This window comes from Perognathus longimembris, unplaced genomic scaffold (genome assembly GCF_023159225.1).
Source record: "Perognathus longimembris pacificus isolate PPM17 unplaced genomic scaffold, ASM2315922v1 HiC_scaffold_5500, whole genome shotgun sequence".
Classification (NCBI taxonomy): domain Eukaryota; kingdom Metazoa; phylum Chordata; class Mammalia; order Rodentia; family Heteromyidae; genus Perognathus; species Perognathus longimembris.
Window position 1 is genome coordinate 50,237 of NW_025960935.1, and position 25,006 is coordinate 75,242.

The window sequence follows — 25,006 nt, forward strand, 5'->3', positions numbered from 1 at the left end:
TCAGTGTGTGCTCGGACTTCACCCGAAGATCCTGATGGGAAGCGGTTTCCAGGAGCCCGTGGCCTCGAGCAAGGACCGCACGGGCGGCTGGAGCCCAGCACGAGGAAGACAGAGTGTGGCCAGCCAGATTCGAGTCAGACAGACAGACAGACGGTTGGCAAATGGTACCGCCAAGGCCAAGGAGTGGGGGAAGACCTGCGTCCCGTCCCGGCGCAGCCTTGAACGTGTGCTTACGTGTTTCTGTGCAGCCGCTGACGACCCTCGTGTTCAGGCTGCGCAGTCTGTGAGCTTTAAAACTTACAATACGGTTGAGACCTAGAGTTTTGTCAAAGCTGCTCACATTGCTTTCAAAAAAAAAATCTGCTGTTGCTCAGTTAGAAACTCGGTGATTGAAAGTACGTTTTGACCTGATTTCCGAGTCCTTGGCCATTTTTTTTTTTTTTTAGCAAGGGACGTGGCTGAGTATCTCACATGAGCACAGCTGTTACCTCCGGGCTGGTGACATCGAGAGGTGTACAAGGGGACGTCACAGAACAGGCTCGCGTGAGGGATTAAGACGGCGGCTGATATTAGCAGAAATAGATACCGGGTGGGGCCGTAGTACAGTATTCCAATTTTTAAAAAGTGTTTTATGATTTAATAACTTTATAGCAGATGATCTTTAAAACATAACAAAATATATACAAAGAAATTAGGATATTAATGTCCACTGTGAAATAAATTAACATGATCTTTTTCTTTTTACAAAATATACTGACCATTAAATTAAAAAATAGTTTAAGGCAGGAATCTTCATTTGAAGTTAGCATAGTCAGAAAATATATCAATAAAATCTTGTACCACTTTGTAGCAGAATTCATACTGTTCCTAAAAAGGAAAACAAGATTATATTAAAATGATGCTTTAAAAATTGATTAGCTCAATCAGAAGCCACAATAAAACTGAAACATGAGGTAAGGCAGCCATTATTAATGTACTCTCTGTCCTCATACATATCAGCTACATACCTAAGTTTTTAGGCATTTTAAAATTTCCTGAGCGTAAGCAATCTTTAGTTGCAAATTAGGCCCCTGCCTCGCAGTGGAGTGGCACCGCCCCCAGCCCAAAGGAAAAACAGCCACCGAGACGGTGCCAAGCTGGAGGCACCGAAACACTGCGGCCCATGCCTGTGAGCCTGTGAGCCACGCCACTCAGGAGGCTGACACCCGAGGACTCAGGCTTGACGCCAGCCCGGACGGCAAATTCCATGGCGTTCCACGGTTAATCTCTTACAGGAGCATCAATCGTGAGTGAAAGAGCTAAGAGACGGCGCCCAGGCCCCGAATTCAAGTTGCAGTTCCAGTACCAAACCAAAAGCAAGGAAACACAGGAGCCAACATTTTAAACTTCAGGACTGCCTGTTTTTTTTTTGTTTTGTTTTGTTTTGTTTTGGCCAGTCCTGGGGCTTGGACTCCGGGCCTGAGCACTGTCCCTGGCTTCTTTTCGCTCAAGGCTAGCACTCTGCCACTTGAGCCACAGCGCCCCTTCTGGTCGTTTTCTATCTATGTGGTGCTGAGGCATCGAACCCAGGGCTCTACATATATGAGGCAAGCGCTCTAAGGCTAAGCCACATTGCCAGCCTCCAACAGTGTTTTCAAATAAAAATCCATACACAGGGGGCTTGGGAATATGGCCTAGTGGCCAGAGTGCTTGCCTCGCATACATGAAGCCCTGGGTTCGATTCCTCAGAAAACGGCCAGAAGGGGCGCTGTGGCTCAAGTGGCAGAGTGCCAGCCTTGAGCAGAAAGAAGCCAGGGGCAGTGCTCAGGCCCTGAGTTCAAGCCCCAAGACTGGCAAAAAAAAAAAAAAAATCACGCACAGATCCTTTCTCTTGGGTCTTTCCCTGAGACTGGCCCCGTCAGCCATGGAGGGAGGAAGGGCTGCGCGGAGCCTGCGGTCTCCCCAGAGCGTCCTGTCCTGTGGGGTTCTGTCCGTTCTCCGCCTCGGAGCTGAGCACCCCCACCTCCCCGGACGCTGGAATTCCTTGGGTGGAACAGACCTGGGGTGAGCCAGGGCGACGCTGGCCGAGCCGCTCATCCTTACCAGGGTCTGCACCATGTGCGGCCTCTGCAGTCGTAAGCTCTTCACAGCCTGAAACACATCCAGAAGTCCCTCCGCTTTCACTCGCTCCAGAATGTTGCTGAGGGCGATGAACGTGCCCGTCCGCCCCGCTCCGGCACTGCGGACACAGACAATGCGCTCGGTGAGCGACCTCGCCTTCGGGGGAAGAACCGAGGCTCCCAGCGCCCCGAGGCTCCAAGCCGCCGCGGCCCGCCAGGCCTCTTCCGATCACATGTATGTGGCAAGACCCGGAAGACACACTTCCCAAAAGGCTTGCCCAATGAGACTTCCTGGATATGTTCTGGAGTGGGTCAGAACCGGGTGACAGCGCGTAAGCACCTTCCCAACGTGGGGGTCCCCGGTCCAGCAGCCCAACAGCACCTGAGCTCCTTAAGAGTGCAAGCCCTCGGGTTCACCCCGCTAATCCCGGCTACTCGGGAGGCAGGCAGAGGAGGATCGAGCTTAGGTTTGCCCAGGCAAAAAGTGCGAGTTTTCAACGTGAAGAATGATGAAGACGACTGGACTGGAGAGGTGCCTCCAGGGGTAGAACACCGGCCCCCAAGCTGTGAGTCCAAACCTCAGGACTGAAAAGAGCAAACGCTCCTGGGTCAGGCCCCCACGCAGTGCCAGGTCCTGTCCCGTGGAGTCCGGCATGGTGGACCAGGCTCACCTGGGCTTGCTAGGCTCCAAGAGCCCCCGATGAGAGGCCGAAGGAGCTGGGCTGCCCTGCGCTTCCGGCCCCCTCTGGAGAGGCAGCTGCCTCGGTCTCCAGACTGCTAAGTCGGCGTGGGTACTGAGGCTGCAGACCTGCTGCCGCGTGTCTCCGTGTGGGGCCCCCGTGCCCCACGCAAGCTAAACTCATAACCTACATTTGCAGAAGCCCTGGGGAGGGGACCCTGTTCTGGTTCAAGATTGACAACCCGAGGTGTGTGCTCCCCCTCCTGGCCAGGCTGGGCAGCGCAGGCAAGCGCTTTTCCCCCTGGAGCGTCCTGAGCCCTGGGTGAAGCGCCCCGGGTGGCAGGTGGGCACTAAAAGCCATCACGAAAGGCGGGAGCCCCAGGTGAACCAACATCCCAGCTTGAGTAGTAACCAGTGCCACTCGGGAATAAAATACCCCCAGGTGCTGCTTGGAAGGGGCAGGGGCGGGAAGGGAGGGAGAGGGTGGGGCTGGCCAGGCCTCCATGTGGCTACGTAACCTTCCTTTACAGCGCCCCTCGCCCTCCTCACCGGGTGCTCACCGTCTCTACAGCTGTCCCAGGGCGTGCGTGCCCCTGGCCCTCTGGCCTGACCTTTGCCCTGGGTGGGGGAATGTGTGCCACTAAGGCCTGCTTTGCACATCCCGGCTGCGCTTCCTCAGGTGGCCTGGTCCACTGAGCAGCACCCGAGTCTAGGGGTGAGGGCGGGCCGTGGGGCACAGCAACCAGGGCAGGGCGGCGTCCGGGACGGGCCCCTGGACGGCCGGGCCCTGCCCTGCTCTGCCCCTGGACGGCCGGGCCCTGCCCTGCTCTGCCCCTGGACGGCCGGGCCCTGCCCTGCTCTGCCCCTGGACGGCCGGGCCCTGCCCTGCTCTGCCCCTGGACGGCCGGGCCCTGCCCTGCTCTGCCCTGCTGTGATTGTAGCAGCGCGTGGAGACTCGGGGTCCGTCCCCACTCCCTCTCGGGTGACCTCTGCTCGCGTGGTGGGTGAAGCTGCGTGCGCGTGTGTGAAGGGAAGTTAACACACTGGCAGGAAGCAGGTGTGGGGGGCGGGCACCCGTGCACCCGTGCACCCCACCGGAGCTGCCGAGCCCAGCGGGGCGCGCGCTCCTCCCTGCCCCGCGGGAGGGCCGCCCTGGCCGGGTGGGGCGCTTGCCTGCAGTGCACGGTGATGGGGTGGTTGCCCGTCTGCTGCTGCTGCTTCTGTACCGCCGCGATGAGGTCGATCATGCCCTTGCCCTCCGCCGGGATCCCGATCTCGGGCCAGCCGTGGAAGTGGAACTGGCGCACCAGGCGGACCTGCTCCTCCTGCCGGGACAGGGGCTGTAGAGGGAGGGGTCACCGCGGGGCCCGGGCCCAGGCCCCGCCCACATCCCCGGGTGAGCCCGGGCCCAGGCCCCGCCCACAGCCCGGGTGAGCCTGGCCCCAGGCCCCGCCCACAGCCCGGCCCCAGGCCCCGCCCACAGCCCGGGTGAGCCTGGCCCAGGCCCCGCCCACAGCTCGGCCCCAGGCCCCGCCCACAGCCCGGGTGAGCTCTGCCCCAGGCCCCGCCCACAGCCCGGGTGAGCCCGGCCCCAGGCCCCGCCCACAGCCCGGGTGAGCCCGGGCCCAGGCCCCGCCCACAGCCCATGTGAGCCCGGGCCCAGGCCCCGCCCACAGCCCTGTTCCAGGCCCCGCCCACATCCCGGGTGAGCTCTGCCCCAGGCCCCGCCCACAGCCCGGGTGAGCTCTGCCCCAGGCCCCGCCCACAGCCCGGGTGAGCCCGGGCCCAGGCCCCGCCCACAGCCCATGTGAGCCCGGGCCCCGCCCACAGCTCGGGTGAGCCCGGCCCTAGGCCCCGCCCACAGCCCAGGTTAGCTCTGGGACCCTCCCCCTCCACCCCCCCTCCCAGGCCCCCGGGGCCACCATCTAGGTGGTGTGCGGTGGCCTGGCTGGCAGGGGGGAGCCCGGGGGCCCCTCAGGCTCCACCCAGGATCCCTGGCACCCTGGACCCTGAGAGGCCAGGACCCGCTTTCCCCATGGGAGGCCGGAGTCAGGAGGCTCAGGCAGTTTGCAACCTGCCCAGAAGAGGCACGCAGCTTCCCTGGACTGACCATGGTGGGCTCGGAGCCGAGTCCCACTGGGGACTCACCCTGCCTTGCCACGGACCCGGGGGTCGTGGGCTCTGCAGGGGAGCAGAGTCCAGGGCCCTGTGGGGATGGGAAGGGTCTGGGAAAGCCTGGAGGGGGCCCCCAGGCAGCCCCGCCAGCTCCGCACGTTTGGTCCCCCCTCCTTCCTGCTAAGGCACCCTGTGGGGAGCGGGGGACAGGCCAGCGAGGGGGCTGGTGACCGGGGAAGTCACAGGACTTGTCCAGCTTCACAGGCGCTGTGTGACTGGACAAGCGCTGTCCGTCCGTGGCCGTCGGGGCCCGGGGAGGGTGGAGGGAGCGTGGCGGTGACAGGAGCGGGGTCCACGTGGTCACCGGGACAAGCAGCCCCCCCGTACCGCGGCCCCCGAGTCCGCAGCGCCCCCGGCCTCACCTGACGGAAGGTGACCAGGAAGTCGCGCACGCCGATGGCTTCGGACAGGGTGTCGCTCTTGATCTCAATGGTGATTTCCCCGTGGGTGACGGAGCCCTCTGAGGGCCAGTACTGACAGCACTTGTCCTGGGGGCGGGGGGTCAGATGAAATCGACGGTCTGTAATCATTGGCCGCTGTGGTTTTTTTGGGGGGGCGTACAGAATTGTTCTCGAACCACGGACATTACCAGGGCCGTCCACCCAAGGGCGGAGAATAGTCTAGAAAGGGCGCAGCCCCTGGAGGCGGCTCACCTGCTCGCGCTCCTGCACCTCGGTCAGCATCACGATCGTGTGGCACTTCCACTCCCACACCATCCTCCAGAAGTCCTCCACCGTGTGCGCCAGCGGGCCCTGCGTGGCGATGAAGTAGTCCTTCTGCCGGTAGCCCTGCGGCGGGGACGGGGTCCTGGGTCGGCGGTATCTCTCCCCCGCACCCCCGCCCCGGCGGCCCGAGGCGGGGCCCCCTCCCGTCTTTCCTGACTGAGCAGGGGCACCGCGGGCACGCACGTGTGCACCCCTCTCCTCGGCCACGTGCCTGGGACGCGGGCGAGCGGCCGTCCATCTCCGCCGCATCGGGCTCCTGAAGGCCCCACCCCCCTTTTTTTTTTTGCTGGTCCTGGGGCTTGAACTCAGGGCCCGGGTGCTGTCCCTGAGCTTTTATGCTCCCGGCTAGCCCTCTGCCCCTTGAGCCACAGGTTCACCGGAGATAAGAGTCTCGAGGACTTTCCTGCCCGGGCCGCCTTCACACTGATCCTCAGATCTCAGCTTCTCAAGGAGCTGGGATGACAGGCGGGAGGTACCGGTGCTTGGCCTGGGATGGCTTCTGAGTGGCTACCGGGAACTCACCATCCCGTGAGGCCCCCTGAACAAGCACCCTGTACCTCTGAGTCTAACTCGCCTCAGCACGCTGACACCAAGGCCTGGGCATGGAGCTGACACCCAGTCACCCACCACACCGTCCACGCAGTTCGCGTTTCACCCAGGAGAGAGCGCACGGAAGTGCCGCTCGCCGAGCCGGGGTGTGACTGTGTAAAAGGGCACGGCTGCGCGGAAAGGGCGGAGGGAAAACCCAGCCGGCGATGCAGGGGCGGGTCTGCTCCCTATCTGCGAGCTCGGGGTTCCTTCTCACAAAGCTCGGGACCTTTGGAGACGGGTCAGTTCCATCTCTTGGGAAGACGAGTTAGCCAAGAGCGGGAGGATGGACGGGAAGGGGGCCTGTGCCGCACGGAGCCCCCCAGGAGCGGAGCACCTACGTCAATGAAGGACGCGTTGATGTAGTCCGTGTATTCCTGGCCTCGCTTCATGGACAGGATCACCCGGTTGAAGTCATCTGTGGAGAACCGTGGCTCATGGTCAGCAGAGGGGCAGCCCGCCGGCTACGCGCTGACCCGGTCCCCACAGCTGCCTGAACGTAAGGCTGCTTGATAAAGTCGGCAGGCAGGCCATCCTTGACGAGATTTCCATGATCAAATAAGGTACTAAAGCGAACTGCAAATGAAAACACTTTCTGTTTTGGCAGGGAAGCTCTTGTTTGGTTGTTTGTTTGTTTGCCAGTCCTGGGCCTTGTACTCAGGGCCTGAGCACTGTCCCTGGCTTCTTTTTGCTCAAGGCTAGCACTCTGCCACTTGAGCCACAGTGCCACTTCTGGCCTTTTTTTTTTTCTGTATATGTGGTGCTGAGGAATCGAACCCAGGGCTTCATGTATACGAGACAAGCACTCTTGCCACTAGGCCATATTCCCAGCCCGGCAGGGAAGCTCTTAAAAAACTCCAGGAAATGTCATGATTTTCATGAATCTATATACTACATTAAAAACACCGCACTCAAGGACTGAAAGGAGCTGAGGGGCGCCCGTGGCTCACATCTCCTGCATACTCAGGAGGCTGAGATCTGAGACAGAGGCTTGAAGCCAACCGGGGCCGACAAATCCGTGAGACTCCAACTAACCAGCAGAAAGCCCAGGAAATAGAGCTATGGCTCCAGGGGTAGATGCCAGCCTTGAGTGAAAAAGCTAAGTGAAAGTTAAGTTCAAGCCTACTAATCTCTCCCTGTGTCCCTGTCTCTGTCTCTGTCTCTCTCTCTCTCTCTCTCTCACACACACACACACACACACACACACACACACACACACACACTGGAATGGAAGGAATGATACCCACACCCAGGCAGTAGCCTGGAGCCACAGCAGAAAAACCACAGGCACAGAGTCCAGAGTCTGAGGGTGGAAAGGTGCTCAGCCCCTCAGGACCCTGTGTTGTTTCCCTCAGTACAGTGAGAGCAGCCTGTTCACCGGCAGGCGTTCAGGACCGGGTGCGTGCTGGCTGAGCAACGGGCCATGGAGAACGTATCATGGATGACAAAGACCTAGGTGGATATCAGACGCACTGTGTGTGTGGTGTAGATAGATGACACGCTGTGTGGAGTAGATGATACACTGTATATGGTACAGATGACACACTGTGTGTGGTGTAGATGACTCACTGTGAGTGTGGTGTAGATGACATCCAATGTATGTTGTGTAGTTGACACACTGTGTGTAGTGTAGATGACAGTATGTCACCACAGTATGTGGTGTAGATGACACACTGTGTGCGTGGTGTAGATGACACACTGTATATGGTACAGATGACACACTGTGTGGTGTAGAGGACACACTGTGAGTGTGGTGTAGATGACACACTGTGCGTGGTGTAGATGACACACTGTGGTATAGATGACACACTGTGTGCTGTGAGTGTGGTGTAGATGACTCCCTGTGCATGGTGTAGATGACACACTGTGTGGTGTAGATGACACACTGTGTGTGTGGTGTAGATGACACACTGTGTGTGTGGTGTAGATGACACACTGTGGTATAGATGACACACTGTGCGTGGTGTAGATGACACACTGTGTGTATGGTGTAGATGACACACTGTGTGGTGTAGATGACACACTGTGCGTGGTGTAGATGACACACTGTGTGTGGTGTAGATGACTCCCTGTGCATGGTGTAGATGACACACTGTGCGTGGTGTAGATGACACACTGTGCATGGTGTAGATGACACACTGTGCGTGGTGTAGATGACACACTGTGTGGTGTAGATGACACACTGTGTGTGGTGTAGATGACACACTATATGGTGTAGATGACACACTGTGTGGTGTAGATGACACACTGTGCGTGGTGTAGATGACTCCCTGTGCGTGGTGTAGATGACACACTATATGGTGTAGATGACACACTGTGCGTGGTGTAGATGACTCCCTGTGCGTGGTGTAGATGACACACTATATGGTGTAGATGACACACTGTGTGTGGTGTAGATGACACACTATATGGTGTAGATGACACACTGTGTGGTGTAGATGACACACTGTGTGTGGTGTAGATGACTCCCTGTGCGTGGTGTAGATGACACACTATATGGTGTAGATGACACACTGTGTGTGGTGTAGATGACACACTATATGGTGTAGATGACACACTGTGTGTGGTGTAGATGACTCCCTGTGCGTGGTGTAGATGACACACTATATGGTGTAGATGACACACTGTGTGTGGTGTAGATGACACACTATATGGTGTAGATGACACACTGTGTGGTGTAGATGACTCCCTGTGCGTGGTGTAGATGGCACACTGTGTGTGGTGTAGATGACTCCCTGTGCGTGGTGTAGATGACACATGTGTGTGGTGTAGATGACACACTGTGTGTATGGTGTAGATGACACATGTGTGTGGTGTAGATGACACACTGTGTGTATGGTGTAGATGACACATGTGTGTGGTGTAGATGACACACTGTAAATGGTATAGATGACACACTGTGTGTGGTGTAGATGACTCCCTGTGCGTGGTGTAGATGGCACACTGTGGTATAGATGACACACTGTGTGCTGTGTGTGTGGTGTAGATGACTCCCTGTGCGCATGGTCTAGAAACACTGGCTATGCTGTAGACACACTGTGTGTCACACGGCTGTGTCCTGTATGGTACGAGCCAGGCAGTCCCCCCCCCCCCCGCTTCCGCAGCTCCCTTCCTCAGCCAGCTCTCTGGGTTTGCCCTACCGGGTGGGACCCCAGATGGCGGTGCCCGTCCCCTGACTCCCACTTGGGCCCGGGATTTGCTCCTCAACGCCGAAGCCTTTTCTTGGAGGGCTCAGACGAGCTGGCTTCTGGCCCGGCCTCGCTCCTTGCTGGCTGTGTGACCTTGGCCATGTTACCCCCCCACCCGTGCCTGGGGAGCACCGGGAGGAGGACGGGGCACCCGGTCAGGCCCGGGGCAAATCCCCCCCTCCCCCCCCCACCCCAGAGGGCGGGGCCCGCGCGCCAGGCTCGCCCCGGCTGCTCACAGGGGATGATCTGGATGACGCGCGCTTTCTTCATGTTGGCCGGCAAGTTCCCCGTCCTCATGTTCTCCTTCATGATCCGGACGTTCGTCAGCTTCTGCCGCCAAGGACGCGGGGGGCGCGGGTGAGCGGCGGCGGCGGTGGCTCCCGGGCAACAGGTGCCACCGCCCCCCGTCCGTCCCCCCGCACCCCCCACCCCCGGCCCTCGAGGGAGCCCCCGCCGCCGCCTCCGGAAGCCTCCGGGGTGAGGACGGCTCCCCCAGGGCCCCCCCGCCGGGCGCTCATGCGGGAGGGGAGCCGCCACGGACGCGGGCGGGCCCACCCAGCGCCCCCCCGGGGCCCCGGCTGGGCTCACCCTGAACTCCTCCTCCAGCCCGATCTTGTCCAGGTGGGCGGCGGTGCAGTGCAGGGCCTGCAGGTGGCGCTCCAGCGAGGACACGTCCAGCTCCGTGTCGCCGTACAGGTAGTACTCCAGCAGGGCCTGGTAGATGAATGTGTACTGCACCTGCGGGGCGGCAGGGGGCGCCACAACCTCGACTCTGCCCCGGGGGCCAGGCAAGGACCCCCCCCCCCGCCCCACGGGCATCGGAGGGTACAGAGGACCATGGGCGGGAGAGGCAGACTAGGAGGGACCCGGGCCCCTACCGGGCAGGCTCTCCCCCCCCCCATACCCGCCTATAGACGCCAGGGCTGCAGAGGGGGGGAGGAAGCCGCCTGGGCCGTGCTAGGCCCGGCCCCCGGCGGCAGGGCTGTCACTCACATCTGTCTGCACCATCTGGGGGCGCTGGTTGCGGATTCGAGACACGAACTCGAAGACGTCCACCTTCTGTTCCGAGTGGATCATGTCCATCATGGCGTCGATCACGATGAAGGTGCCCGTCCGGCCCACGCCCGCGCTTTGGAGAGAGAAGGTGCCGCTCCCTGAGTCCCGTTCCCCAGACGTAGGTGACAGCCCCGCGGAGACCCCGGTGTGGCGGGAACAACGCCGAGCGGGGCCACCAGAGGGCGCTAGGGGCCCAGGGAACGATCCCAGGCCCGGCTCAGCCCGCCCCCCCCCCCCCCCCCCCGGCTTTGTAGGCGGGCCAATTTCTCCTGCTCCAAACTCTGTCCCCCCTCTTCTCACGGATGCGTCCGGAAAGGGGGGTGGGGGAGGCGGGGGGCTGGAATACAGGGAGGACCCTGGGGACTCCGAGGGCCGGGCCAGGCGGACCTGCCCAGGGCCGCAGACATCACCCACGTGGGTGTCCATCTTCCCTCCGCTGCGCACGCCGTTCCCCTCGGTGCTGGCGGGGAGCCTCCGCCGAGCGGGAGGTTGGTCACTGGGTACTTGTGCTCGCGTCCCTCTGTCCACCTCGACGCCACGCCCCCTGTCGTGCCCCCCCCCCGCCCCCGGCGTACCTGCAGTGGACCACGATGGGCCCGGCGTGGCTGGGGTTGAGGGTCTTCACCTTCTTCAGGAACTTGAGCATCCCGATGGGGGTGAAGGGCACGCCGAAGTCGGGCCAGCTGGTGAAGTGCAGCTGCGACACCAGCCGCGGGGCCTTGCAGCCTTCCGCCAGCTGCTGCGGGACACGCCCGGCCGCGTCAGGGGCAGAGCCGCCTCCCCCGGCCCCCAGGCCCCCGAGGGGCTCCGTGCGGCCCAGCGTGGGCTTCCCGGCGGGCGGCATCCGGAAGGCCCACCCCACCCCACCCCACCGGGACCGCCAACAGCTTCACCAGGAAGGACGCGGGCCAGCCGCGGCGCCGGGGGCCCCCAGGGCCTCCCTCCGCTTCTGTGCCCACCCCCAGGAGCTTCCTCCAGGCCGCCACGCACGCGCTACAGCCGCTCTAGAAAAATCCGCGACACCGGCACCCAGGAGGCTGAAGCGGACGGACTGTGAGCCCAGGCCGGCCTGGGCTACAGTGCAAGAGCTGGACAATATAGAGGGAGGGAGGGAGGGAGGGAGGGAGGGAGGGAGGGAGGGAGGGAGGGAGGGAGGGAGGGAGGGAGGGGAGGAGGGAGGGAGAGGATAGAAGGATGGAAGGAGGGAAGGAGGGGAGGAGGGAGAGGAGGGAAGGATGGAAGGAGGGAGGGAGGGAGAGAGGAGGGAAGGAGGGAGGGAGAAGAGGGAAGGATGGAAGGAAGGAGGGAGGGAGGGTGTGTGCATGTGCGTGTGTGTGCGCGTGTGTCTGTGTGTGTGCGCGTCTGTGTGTGTGTGACTGAACATGCATTGTCTGTGTATGGAGAGGATAGACCAGTGCAGGATCATAATTTCTTCATACTTTTGCAGTGCTGGGGAGCGAACCCAGCCCCTCAAGGGCTGGCAGGCGCTGTCCCCCCGAGCTGCCCCCCGGACCCCCCCATTGCCCCGGGTACTGGGGCTGCCAGCGGCAGCCGTGGCTCACTTCCTGTGACTCCTGACTGAACAAGCTCGCTTTGCTTCCACCTCGGTCTACAACGTTTACCCCATCCCCTGTGTTTAGGGGCGTTTTTATTGGAGGTTCCTTTAACTCCCCTTGGGGGAAGAAAATCGACATGAAATTAAAAGGAAACAACAGGGGGGAGGTTTCAATATAATCTTGAAACCGTTAAAAAAGTATCTGCATCCCTGGCTCACACCTGTAATCCCAGCTGCGGCTACGGGGGAGGGGGGGGGACATGGGGGGGGGGGAGAGGGCAGCGCTGAGATCTGAGACCCAGGTTGGGAGCCAGCCAGGGCAGGCGAGTCTGTGAGACGCCAATCAACCAGCAGAACGCCCCGAGTGGAGCTGTGAGACGCCAATCAACCAGCAGAACGCCCCGAGTGGAGCTGTGAGACGCCAATCAACCAGCAGAACGCCCCGAGTGGAGCTGTGAGACGCCAATCAACCAGCAGAATGCCCCGAGTGGAGCTGTGGCTCAAGTGGCAGAGCACCATTCTCGAGCACCAAAGCCAAGTGAGAGCACGGAGCCCTGAGTTCAAGGAGCCCCGGGGGGGGGCGGGGAGGGGGCGGCTCACCGGCTGAACGCAGAACTTGCGCACAGTGTAGTCCACGAGCACCAGGCAGTCTTCCACGCACACGCGGATGTTGCCGTAGGTCCAGCAGCCCTGGTCCGGCCAGTACTGGTAGCACTTCTCCTGCACGGAACAACGGCTGGAGAGTGGGTGGGTGCCCGTCCTCTCCCCACCCCCCCACCCCCCCACCGGCCTCGGGTGGCGCCGGGGAGATGGGGAAAGTGAGACCCACAGGGCCCAGCTCCAACCGCATCCCCGCGCCCCGGCCCTCTGAGTATGCCCCGCCGTGCTGAGCGTGCCTGCTTCGGAGTTGGGGTGCCTCGCCCCAAATGACCCCCAGGCTACGAGCTGCCCCTCCCCAGACGTTTCCTCCGGGGTCTGACTCGGCTTCCACGGGCCGGGACCGCGCACAGCGTCGGGGCCGGGCCGGCGAGGGGCCCGGCCGGGTCAGCTAAGGCCCCCGCTGCCCTCTGACCAGCGCAAGGCCGATGGGAAAGTGCGCGGCACGGCACCCGGTTACAGAGAGGCCGCTGACTTATCTTGCCGGATGGGAGATTTGAACTCAGAGCCAGGACACGGTCCCTGAGCTTTCTTATGCAAGGCTAGCACTCTACCACTTTAAGCCACAGCTTTCCTCCCGGTTTTCCGGTGGTTCAGTGGAGATGAGACTCTCACAGACTTCCTTGCCCAGGGTGGCTTCGAACCGCCATCCTCGGATCTCACCTCCTGAGTAGCTGGGATGACAGGCGGGAGCCACCGGCACCCGGCTGACAGGATTTCTCTACTCGTCCTTGTCTCTGTGGCCCCAGAGACAAACCCCTGGCACCTAACCAACCGGCCGCCGTCCACCCCCCAGCCCGGGACCACAGGGATGCGCGGGGACCCCCCTCAGCGGGCACGCTTTCCCCAGGCCCCGCGGCGAAGTCTCTGGAAGGGATCAGCCCTTCCAGACACCTCCCAGCTTGCCTGGAGGGGGCACCGGGAGCCAGCCGAGCCTCCGGGATTCACGGTGCAAGGCAGACATGCCTGCCGCGTGTGCGAGGCCGTCCCCGCGGGCCAGCTGAGACGCCACGGGGGCTCTGGGCTCGGGGCGCCCTGCACCCCGGCCTCCCCGGGGCCGTGCGAGGCCAGCTGCGTCTGAGGACGAGCTGCCCGGGGCGCGGGCCCCGCAGAGAGCGCGGCGGGAGCGCCCGCCCGCCCACCCACCCACCCACCCACCCACCCGCCCGCCCGCCCGCCTGCCCGCCGCGGAGAAAAGGAAGTCGCTTGAGAAATGATTTCATCGGAAACGGTGGAAACGGAGGGCGGGCAGGCGGCACTGAGTCACAGGGGTGAAGTACAGTGTGGGGGGGGTGGGGGCTGGGTGTGACGGCGTGGGGGTCCCCCTACCCCCACCCCCCCACACACGTGGTGTGGGCCTCTGTCACGCTTTCCATCGGTGACAAAGACAGGAATCACATGGTGAGATGACCCGGCCCTGCCCAGCCTGAACCTGTGAGACCCAAACTGCCCCCCTCCCCCCCCCCACCCCTCCCCCACCCCGCGCCGGAAGGCAGAACGGGCAGCCAGAGCCCACGCTCAGATGCTCGCTGCGGAGCCCAGGAGTCGGGGGGCGGGGCCTGCCGCCAGCTGTCCTCCCTGCAGCTCCCGCCCTGCCTGGCACCCCGGGGCAGGGGCTGGGCAGGCAGGTGTTTCCTACCAAGTGGGGCTTTCGTGCTGGAACATGCTAGCAGCGCCATTTCCCGACTGGGTTGCTCCATCCCAGGAAGCACGCCTTGGGCTCCCAATTTTCCCTTCACTTGAAAGCTCCCCGCGGACGGCAGGCCCTGCCAGCCCCTTCCCGGGCCGGCTCTCCCTCGCCCCCGGCCCTGGACGCCCCGGGCAGCGGAGGCCGGCGAGGAGGCCGGTGCTCGGAACGTGGCTGGCTGGCCCAGAGCCCCGACACCGGGAGCGTGAAGGTCCAGGAACACGGAAGACCGACTTGTAGGTGCAGCGGGTCGGGGCAGGGAGGGGCAGGGCACCGGAAGTGGTGGGGACCTCGGGCTAACCCGGAGGACCGGCTTCCAGGCAGGGCGAGGGCCCCGGAGCTCACCTCTTTCCTCTCCTTCAGGTTAGTCAACATGACAATGGTGGCCGACTTCTGCTCCCACACCATCCTCCAGAAATCATTCACCGTCTCCTGTTTAGGCCCTGCAGGCAGACAGGAGAGGGCCAGAGGGTCAGAGGGCCAGAGGGCCGGGGTCAAGGACGCCAGCCGCAGCCCTGCGCCGGGCCGGGGCAGCCCATCGATCGCCTTCCCCGGGGCTCCGGAGGGCTGGGTGTTCTGACTGAAAGCCTGGCTCCACGCTCAGTCCACGTGTGGATGAAGAGCTTCATGAGTGATGGGGGGGGGGTCACATGGGGCTGTAAGTGCCTGTGTGTTCCTGTGTGTGTGTGAGAGAGAGAGAGAGAGAGAGTGATGACTCACTCTCCGCCTCTGATACCCTTATCAAGATCTCTGAAGACAAGTTCAAGTACCATCTTCCCTTGAAGAAAGTCCTGACCTCCTGAATACAGACACAGAGCCAGACACAGCAACAGTCACTTTGTGACCCTGAAGCTCAGGGTGATGGGTCGGGGGGGGGGGGGGGGGCAGAGCCGCCCCTTTGCCCCAGGAGTGGCTGTCCCAGCTTGGCCTGCCTTCCCCTGGGTATCTGCTCATAAGACAAGAATATCCCTGCATCCGTGTCAGCTGAGGGTCGGCAGGGCTGAGCTGGAGAGAGCCTGACACCATGTCATCTGGGCACGCATGTCGATGGCAGCTCCTTACTTCCCAGGAAGTCTGGATCTGTCACCAGCTGGCTACTCTGGTATGCACTTCAGGGGAGAACTCACTGAGAGATGTGGGGCCTAAGAGGAGGAAGCGGGGAGCTCTGAGTTTGGTCACCCTGCTCCCCGGCTGTGCGTGGCACCAGCTCCGGGCTGCGTGGGCCCCGAGGCTGGAGCTGGGCTGGGGTCTGCAGGCCAGACTAAGGCTGTGTTTTCAGGGCTGAAGCACCTTGACAATGGCCCTCGCCCCTACGCTCGAGGAGCACAGCAGCCGAGCGCATCGGGGCTCTACAGCGAACGCAAACCTCAGGACGCCAGAACCGGAGACGGAGGGAGCCGCCGTGTCCTGTGTGTGATTATGTCTGCTTATATGTATCCGTCGTGCACACAGGCATCCGGAACGCGAGACACACGCGTGTAAAAAAACAACACCGCGACTGCGAGCCCAGCTACTCGGGAGCAGAGGTTGGGAGAATCACAGTTCAAGGCCAGCCCAGGCAGACATGCAAGACACCATCGCAAACAGCAGCTGGATGCAGTCGTACACACCTTCTAGCTACATGGGCATTGTAAATAGGAGGATTACAGTCCAGGGCAATCATGCAAGTCCTTATGGCCAGAAGGAAGGCAAAAGGCCTGGGGCTGGGGCTTGAGTGGTGGAGTGCCTGTCTAGTGAAAGTTCCGAGTTGAACACCCATTCCCATTAAAAAGAAAGCAAACAATGTAAGTTGTTAGCGTGGTTGACACATAAATAGCCACATTGCCTTATAAAAAGACCATTCAGACACTGGCGTAATAAAAAACTTACCTTGAGCTGCTATGAATTTATTCTTTTCTTTGTAACCCTAGGGAAATAAAAATAGCATTTATAAAAATTATCTTTGGCAGGGCACTAGTGGTTCACACCTGTAATCCTAGTACTCAGGGGGCTGGGATCTGAGGATCAGATTTAGATGGTTTAGAGCCAGCCTGGGTAGGAAAGTCCAAACAACTCTTATCTCCAACGAACCATCAAAAAGCCAGAAGTGGAGCTGTAGCTCCAGTGGTCAAGTGCTAGCCTTGAGCAAAAAAAATCTCAGAGACAGTACTCAGGTCCTGAATTCAAGTCCCAGGACCAACACAAAATCATTACATTTGATAAGATCTTTTTCTTGTTAGGAAAAGAATACATATGCACCCAGAGAATTTGGAACACCAGAAAAAAAAAAAAAAAGAAAGAAGGCAGGCAACCAGCAATTCCAGAAATGACAAACGCTACATTCATATATCCCTTCTTTCGTGTTTTTGTGTGTAAAAAAGCATTTTCCACTGCAAGAGAGCGAGTGAAGGAGGAGAGCTGTCCCAAAAGCCATGTGCTCATGACTTGACTTGTGTAACGATAATCCCTATGGATATCACCCTTAGAATAACAACAGTGAGAACTATAGATTAAAAATGAGTTTTTCCTAGACACACACATAAAGGTGCAAAGCACCTATGTTCAGTCGGGCTAACATGTACAAACCTGTACACTGTAAATGAGAAATCGGTAACATATCAATAACCTTCTAAAGACCAACAACAGGTGGGTTGTTGAGACGCGTTCACTACCTATGGCTTTCCCACAATTTATGGAAGTGTGCAGAATGTGCTTCGGCAGTTTTGGTGAGCCAGTGACCCCCTCCGCCTAGCTGCGGCTGTGTGTGTGTGTGTGTGTGTGTGTGTGTCTGTGTGTGTGTGCGTGGTGGGTGCTGTCTGTCATGCCCCACGGGGCTCTGGGGGCTGCACTGTCCTGAGGGGGGTGACAATCAACGTGCGCTGGGGTTGACACTCATCGCCGGCCCCCAGGGGCAGGGACTGGTCCCTGCCCGGCCGGGGACGGAACGCCAACTTACGTCTATGTAGGACGCATTGATGTAGTCTGAGCAGGGAACCCCCTCCACCGGGCTCAGAATCACTCTGGAGCGGTCATCTGAAAAGCAAGAGGCAAACCCTGGTGGGCAGGAGCAGGGAGGGCAGGCCTGGTCCTCCTTCCCCGACACTACTGACCGCGGGAAGGACGTGCCGGGCCGCCACGGCAGCCCGGGCTGGAAGAGATGCCGGGTGAAGGGGCCGGTACCTCTGTGTCCCTGAGCTGCACCCACCCCACCGCGGCCATGAAGCGGCCACGGGAGGGCCACCACCCCCACCCCCACCACGGCCCGGGACAGCCACGGGAGAGCCACGGGACAGCCACCAACCCACCCAACAACCCCACCCAACAACCCCACCCGCACCACGGCCCGGGACAGCCATGGGATAGTCACCAACCCCACCCCCACCCCCACCCCCACCACAGCCACGGAATAGCCATGGGATAGTCACCAACCCCAACCCCACCCCCACCCCCACCCGCACCACAGCCACGGAACAGCCATGGGATAGTCACCAACCCCACCCCCACCCCCACCCCCACCCCCACCACAGCCACGGAATAGCCATGGGATAGTCACCAACCCCAACCCCACCCCCACCCCCACCCGCACCACAGCCACGGAACAGCCATGGGATAGTCACCAACCCCAACCCCACCCCCACCCCCACCCGCACCACAGCCACGGAACAGCCATGGGATAGTCACCAACCCCAACCCCACCCCCACCCCCACCCGCACCACAGCCACGGAACAGCCATGGGATAGTCACCAACCCCACCCCCACCCCCACCCGCACCACGGCCCGGGACAGCCATGGGATAGTCACCAACCCCACCCCCACCCCCACCCGCACCACAGCCACGGAACAGCCACGGGACAGTCAGCAACCCCACCCACCAACCCCACCTGTCTCACAGCCCCAGGATGGACACAGGACAGACACGGGACGGACACGGGCAGGGGTCCCAGCGGGGAGCGCACCGTGCCCGACCCCTGCAGGGTCTGAGCCCCCCAGAGGCCCTGCGTCACAAACAGACGTGGAGAACCGCAGGATGAAGAGCCCCGGCTTTGCGGGGGACACGCGGGATGGGGGTGGGGTTTGGAATCTGCACCCCGACCTCACCTTCACCGCCCACCCGCCTGCTGCACGGTGCGTCGTGTGGCGGGACTGCGGCGGGACTGCGGCGTGGGGAGGTGTGCGCGGTGCGCGCAGCGTCTGAGGCGTGGCGTGAGGAAACGTGTGTGGCGTGCACCGTGGTTCACGCGTCGCGTGTGTGGCGTGCACCGTGGTTCACGTGTCGCGTGTGTGGCGTGCACCGTGGTTCACGTGTCGTGTGTGTGGTGTGCACCGTGGTTCACGTGTCGTGTGTGTGGTGTGCACCGTGGTTCACGTGTCATGTGTGGCGTGCACCGTGGTTCACGTGTCGCGTGTGTGGCGTGCACCGTGGTTCACGTGTCGCGTGTGTGGCGTGCACCGTGGTTCACGTGTCATGTGTGGTGTGCACCGTGGTTCACGTGTCGCGTGTGTGGTGTGCACCGTGGTACACGTGTCGTGCGGCGGGGCTGAAGCCCGCGTGGGGGTTTGCGTTGTGTGCAGTCTGTGTTGTGGCTGTTTGCACGTGTTACGCGCGGTGTGTGTTCTGTGGTGTGGGGGGCTGTGCGCGTGTGTGCTGTAGGTCATGAGGGGCGTATGTGATGGTGTGTTGCGTGTTATACAATGCAGGTGAGTGGGCAGTGTGTGTTGTGTGGTACAGGTGTGTTGTGTGGGATGCGTGTGTGCACGGTGTGGTTTCGGGTGTGTTCACACGTCTGTGTGTGGCGTGCCGCTTCGGCGGGGTCTGTGCTGGGGCGTCTGTGACGCGGGCCTGCCTGGCCTTCCGTCCGCGCCGGCCCGGGAGCGAGGGGCACGGGGTTCGGGGAGCACGGGCTTGCCGATCCAGCCGTTCCGAACCCCACTGCGCTTCCGCAGCGCACACCGGGGACCGGGAACGGGGGCGGGGTGGGGGGAGGGAGCCCGGCAGGGGGGAGCGGGCTGCTCCGATGGATGCTCTCCGCGCCGCGCCCGGCTCTTTCTCTCGAGAAGGGCTCTTGTGTTTTGCACAGTCTGGCCTTGAACCACAATCTCCCTCATCTCAGCCTCCCCTGCACTGGGGGGGGGGGGGGGGGGTGGCGGGGGTGGTGGTGGTGGGGAGGCAGCAGGGCGCAGCCCAGCGGGTCCTGAGACGCCCAGCACGCCCACCCTGTGGCCGTCTTCCTCCCCCCCAGCTCTGCCACACCCCAGGCCCGCACTCCAACACAGGCACCAACCCCCCCCGCCCCCCCCGCCATGGGCTCCTTGTTCCAGGGCCCCAGGGTGCACGGGGGATTTGCTGCAATGGAGGCCCAGCTCCGGAGCTGCTGGGAAGGGAGGTGCCCAGGGCACTGCGGGCCCAGACAGGCTCCGCCCTGCGCCGGGCGGGCAGGAGGACCCTGGGCTGCCCCGCTGCCCCTCTTGTCTCTGGGCACCCAGGCCTCCCCGCAAGCCCAGGCTTACCCAGCGAGCAGGCAAAGGAGGCGAGGGTGGGGGGCCCTGCAGCTCCCCGCCCACCCCCGGAGCGAGCACAGGGAAGTTCCCCCGACCGAGGGACCTGCAATCACTCACTGAGCACTGGGGCTCTGCTTCCGGCCCCCCCTCCCCCCCCACCCCCCCACGGTCTGGGAAGAGCTACCGAGCAAGCCTGAGTTCCGTCCCAGCTCTACAGGTAAGGCAGGAGAAAGGAAGGACTTACTAGGAAGGATATTGGGGTATCTGTTTTTCTCTCGGTTTTCGTCTTTGTTGGCCAGTTCGAAAGTTCCTTGAACGTGTCCTGACGGTAACGACTGGAAGAAAACCAAGAGTCAGCGCTCACGGGGTCCCAGCCCCAGTCCCCGCGCTTGGATGAGCACTATGAAGCCACGCCTCGGAGCAGACCTTCCTCTGTGCGTCTCCAGCTCTGCCCCTGAACAGACCCTGGCCCACGCGGGGCCCACGCGGGGGTGGAATGGGAAGCAGACGCCGGCTCCCATCGGGCCTTTTGTCCGGTGGGGCCAAGGAGGCGTGATAACAAAGCCAGACACTAAGTATTTGAAGGCGGGGGACCCCCTCCACACCCCAGCGGGCCCCCGGCTGCGGGGTCCCCAGGCAGGGGTGGGGGACTGGAGGCAGAAGAGCCAGGACGAGGGGGGAGGGCTGCTGAGCTGTAGGGTGGGGCCCAAGGACGGGCAGAGCGATTCTGAGAAGAGAGAGGGAACTGATGGCCGCGGTCCTGACTGTGCTCGGGGCGTGGGGGTCTCCCGGACCCGCAGCGTCAGTCCTGGGAGCTCCGCAGACGCGTGAGGTCTCTGGGGGCCTCCTGGGAGGCCCCCCAGGAGTGGGGGGTTCTGCAGGGACTCTGGGAGGACACAGAGGCAGAGGTTAAGGAAACGGCCCCAACCCCGGCTCCTCCTCCCTGCGGCTGACACAGGGCGTGGGGGGGGGGCGGCTGCTCAGACGTGCCATCTAGGGGCTGTGCAGAGGCAGGCAAGGAAATGAGGAGCAGCAGGTGTTTATCCAGGGTGCAAAGTTTAAAGACGCACCCTAAAACTCAGGGATCAAGAGCATAAACTTCCACTGCAAGGTATCGCTTGAAAAATCCAACTGGATGTGACAAATCCATAGCGAGCAAAGCTTTTAAATCGCGCTCTACTTTCAAGTAAAGTATAGAGAGCTTATTGGATCCTGCCATGGGAATCATACTGAAATCCAGGGACATAGGAAACGTCCACCAGACCAACTCTGTCTTTAGTTACAATCATCTGTTTCATTCATCATTCACAACGTGCGTTGATTTTAATACTTTTTTGTGGACTCAGACTTGAACTCAGGGCCTCGGGACTGTCCATCCCTTAGCTGTTTTGCACATGGCTAGTCTCTACCACTTGAGCGGCAGGAAGACCTCAGCTCATTGAGGATAAGGGTCTCATGGGCTCTTCTGCCCAGGCTGGCTTTGCACAGCGATTCTCCTATCTCAGCTGCCTGAGTAGCCAGGGTTTCAGGCGTGAGTCACTGGTGCCCAGGGAACGGCAGTACTTCTTAAGTGCCCGCGTTGAAACGTGATCTACCCTGACGTGCGAGTCCTCTGGTGCCCGCTGGAATTCTAGACGTGGGCCCAGTACCTGGCTGGATTCTCGAGCTCGAGGGCACGCATGGCCCTTCTCCAGGAAGCCTGGCCCCCAGCCCCTGCACAGGGGATGACGAGGGGAAGGGGAACAGGGCAGGACGGGAGAGGGGGACAGGAGCTTCTCACGCGTGCGCGCATACACACACACATGCGTGCACACACACACACACGACTGAAGACGCCACGCCTGGAATCCTGTCTTCTCGGGAGGCTGACCCTGGACAGCCACGGTGTCACACACACACACACACACACACACACACACACGGGTGAAGACACCTGCCTGGAATCCTGGCTACCGGGGAGGCTGACCCTGGACAGCCACGGTGTCACACACACACACACACACACACACACACACACACACACACCCCACACACGGGTGAAGACACCACGCCTGGAATCCTGGCTTCCGGGGAGGCTGACCCTGGACAGCCACGGTCACACACACACACACACACACACACACACACACACACCCCACACACGCGTGAAGACGCCACGCCTGGAGTCCCGGCTTCCGGGGAGGCTGACCCTGGACAGCCACGGTGTCACACACACACACACACACACACACACGGGTGAAAACGCCACGCCTGGAATCCTGGCTTCCGGGGAGGCGGACCCTGGGCAGCTACGGTGTCACACACACACACACACACACACACCACACACACGGGTGAAGACGCCACGCCTGGAATCCTGACTTCTCGGGAGGCTGACCCTGGGCAGCCACGGTCACACACACACACACACACACACACACACACACACACACCCATGGGTGAAGACACCACGCCTGGAATCCTGGCTTCCGGGGAGGCGGACCCTGGGCAGCCATGGTGTCACACACACACACACACACACACACACACACACACACACACACCGGTGAAGACGCCACGCCTGGAATCCCGGCTTCCGGGGAGGCTGACCCTGGACAGCCACGGTGTCACACACACACACACACACACACACACACACACGGGTGAAGACGCCACGCCTGGAATCCCGGCTTCCGGGGAGGCGGACCCTGGACAGCCACGGTGTCCACACACACACACACACAACACACACACACACACACACCACACACACGGGTGAAGACGCCACGCCTGGAGTCCCGGCTTCCGGGCAGCCCCGGCCCCCCCCCCCGGCACTCACGTTGAACTCCTCTCGGAAGCGCTTGCAGTCGTCGGCGGAGCGCGCGCGGATCTCCTCCTCAGGTGCTCCACGGGGATGGGGAAGTACCTCCTGGGGCCCGACGGGACCTGCTCAGGAGCATCACTCTCTGTTGCTCTGTGGAGTCGGGAGAAGGCTTAGCTCCTCGCCCACGAACTCGCTCACCCCACGGGAGGGAGGGCGCGGCGGGAGGGGCCGCGGCCGAGGGAGCTCAGCCCCTGCGTGTCCCGCTCAGCCCCTGCGTGTCCCCCCCCCCCCCCCCGAAGCCTGTCCTTCCCTCCAGCCGCTGCACGTTCTGCACGGGGCCCAAGCTCTGGTTTCCAGGGTCAGATCTGGAGAAGGGCAAACCGCAGGGGCCCGGGGGCAGGTTCAGAACACAGGGAAGCTGTCAGCGGGCACCTCCCGCAGCCTCCTCTTCTTGGTCACAGCACAAGCTACTTCCTCAAACAAACCCCAACTACGGGAACCCATCCTTGTTTGGGGGTGGCGCGGCAAAGAGGTGGCGTGGGCTGCAAGGAGCTCGGACGGACCGACGGACGAATGAAGGGGCTCCACAAGTTCAGAGCAGTGCATGCAGGGAGGCCCGGCCGGAGGCTGGGGAGCCGGCTTCCGTGGACCAGGCCCGCTGAGGGGCTCGGCCCTCACCCTTGCGCACACAGGCCCCAGCCTCGAGCTGCACCTGGGGGCTCCGCCAGGAGCAGCTGCACGCCTGCCTCTCGCCAGCCACGCCCGCTTCACACCCAGGCTGGCAGCTGGGATGGGCAGGGCGCAGAGTCGGCCCTGGGCACCGGGCCCACGTTACCATCTAACACGGGGCATGAGTCCCCCCAGGCCCTGCAAGAACACGTCTTGTGTAAGTCCTCTGTGTGTGTGTGTGTGTGGTGTGTGTTGCCGGGATATTCTCTTATTGTCTTGGATTCGTTTTTAATGTTGTCCTAGAAACACACACACCACACGTGCACACACACACACACACACACACACACACACAGGATTCAGCTGAAGTCTGACTATCTCTGTGTTTCCCCAAGCCACAACACAGGAAGGAAGCTGATGACAGGAAATTGTAGTCACTGGTGTGAAGCGGCCTGTTTCAGAGCCTCTGCCTTCCCGGCTTCCCCAGAACCCTCCCACTGCAGGGAAATAGAAAGCCAGGGGCTCCCCGAGGAGTACTGGGGGCCCCAACTCGCCCCTCACCCTGGGAAACGCCCCCAGCGCCTCCCATCCATCCACCGTCCAGCGACTGGAAAGCACTCAGCAATTTCCTTCCTTTCAAAAGCTCAGCCTTAAACAATCGGAGTGTGAGCACGCTAGCCGATGATAATCAGGGAGTCTTACTGTAAAATGATTTCCAAAAAAAAAACAACACACAGGGTACGGACAGCCTCCCCCGAAAGCCACAAACCGAAGTGTCAGGTAGCCGTTTCACCACGGAGGGCAAAATGGCTTTGAAATACAGAAACGGCCGTCGGATGGAGCGCTTCGGGGGGGTGGGGCGGGGGGGGGGAGCGGGGGCGAGGCTGAGCTGTTCCGGGCGGAGGTGGCCAGGCTGCGGGGGGGGGGGGGGGGGGGGTGCACACCATACCTTGCTCCTCCAGGATCCCGTTAGGCATCTTCTTGTCGTTGCTGCTCACCGCCGCTTTCCTCTGCTTCCTGAACCTGAGAGGCACAGACGCGTTAGACGGCGGCGCACAGGGGCCCGGGCGCGGCCCCCAGCCCCGCGTGGGGGACCCACCAGGTGAGCCGGGAGAAGCTCTTTCTGCCGCTCATGGCCGAGCCGTGCTAGGACCCGGCGGCGGGGGCGGAGAGGGCCCGCCCGCAGCCCCGGGCGCGTTTCCTCGTCCGAGCGAGTCAGCGGCAGCGCCCGCCCGCCCGCCCGCCCGCCCGGGGGACACTCCTACCTGAAGAAGTAGGCGGCGACCGGGAGCGCCAGCAGGAAGAGCAGGAGAGGCAGCAGCAGCCAGGTGAGCAGCGGCTGGGAGGCGCCCCCGTCCGGGGGTCCTGCGTGCGGCCGGAGGGAGAGACCCCGTCGGCACCCTGCGGGAGGAGGGGGGCTCCCTCCACCAGCCCCGTGTCCCGGCCAGGCACCCCTCCCCCCACCCCCAAGCCGGCTGCTCCGTGGCGTGCCCAGGGGCAGATGCCTGCAGTCCCGGCTTCTCAGGAGGCTGAGATCTGAGGGCCTCAGCGTGAAGCCACCCTGGATCGGATCGCCCCCGAGCCTCGTCTCAATTAACGACCCAAGCCAGAGCTGTGGCTCGAGTGGGAGAATGCCAGCCTTGAAC

At 62.0% G+C, this 25,006-nt stretch overlaps 1 protein-coding gene across 1 annotated transcript; it reads right to left on the reverse strand.

The window, feature by feature from the left end:
* Window positions 1-394: 394 nt before the first annotated feature.
* LOC125345318 (receptor-type tyrosine-protein phosphatase epsilon-like) lies at window positions 395-24,524 on the reverse strand. Its single transcript, XM_048337546.1, is given in 20 exon segments — window positions 395-867; window positions 2,083-2,218; window positions 3,952-4,118; window positions 5,316-5,441; window positions 5,607-5,741; window positions 6,608-6,684; window positions 9,691-9,784; window positions 10,043-10,192; window positions 10,448-10,583; window positions 11,086-11,249; window positions 12,666-12,785; window positions 14,755-14,852; window positions 16,279-16,315; window positions 17,345-17,421; window positions 20,133-20,223; window positions 22,707-22,768; window positions 22,771-22,812; window positions 22,815-22,841; window positions 24,310-24,383; window positions 24,460-24,524. Coding segments are annotated over 20 exon segments (1,923 nt in total). The 5' UTR covers window positions 24,495-24,524; the 3' UTR covers window positions 395-792.
* Window positions 24,525-25,006: the final 482 nt, after the last annotated feature.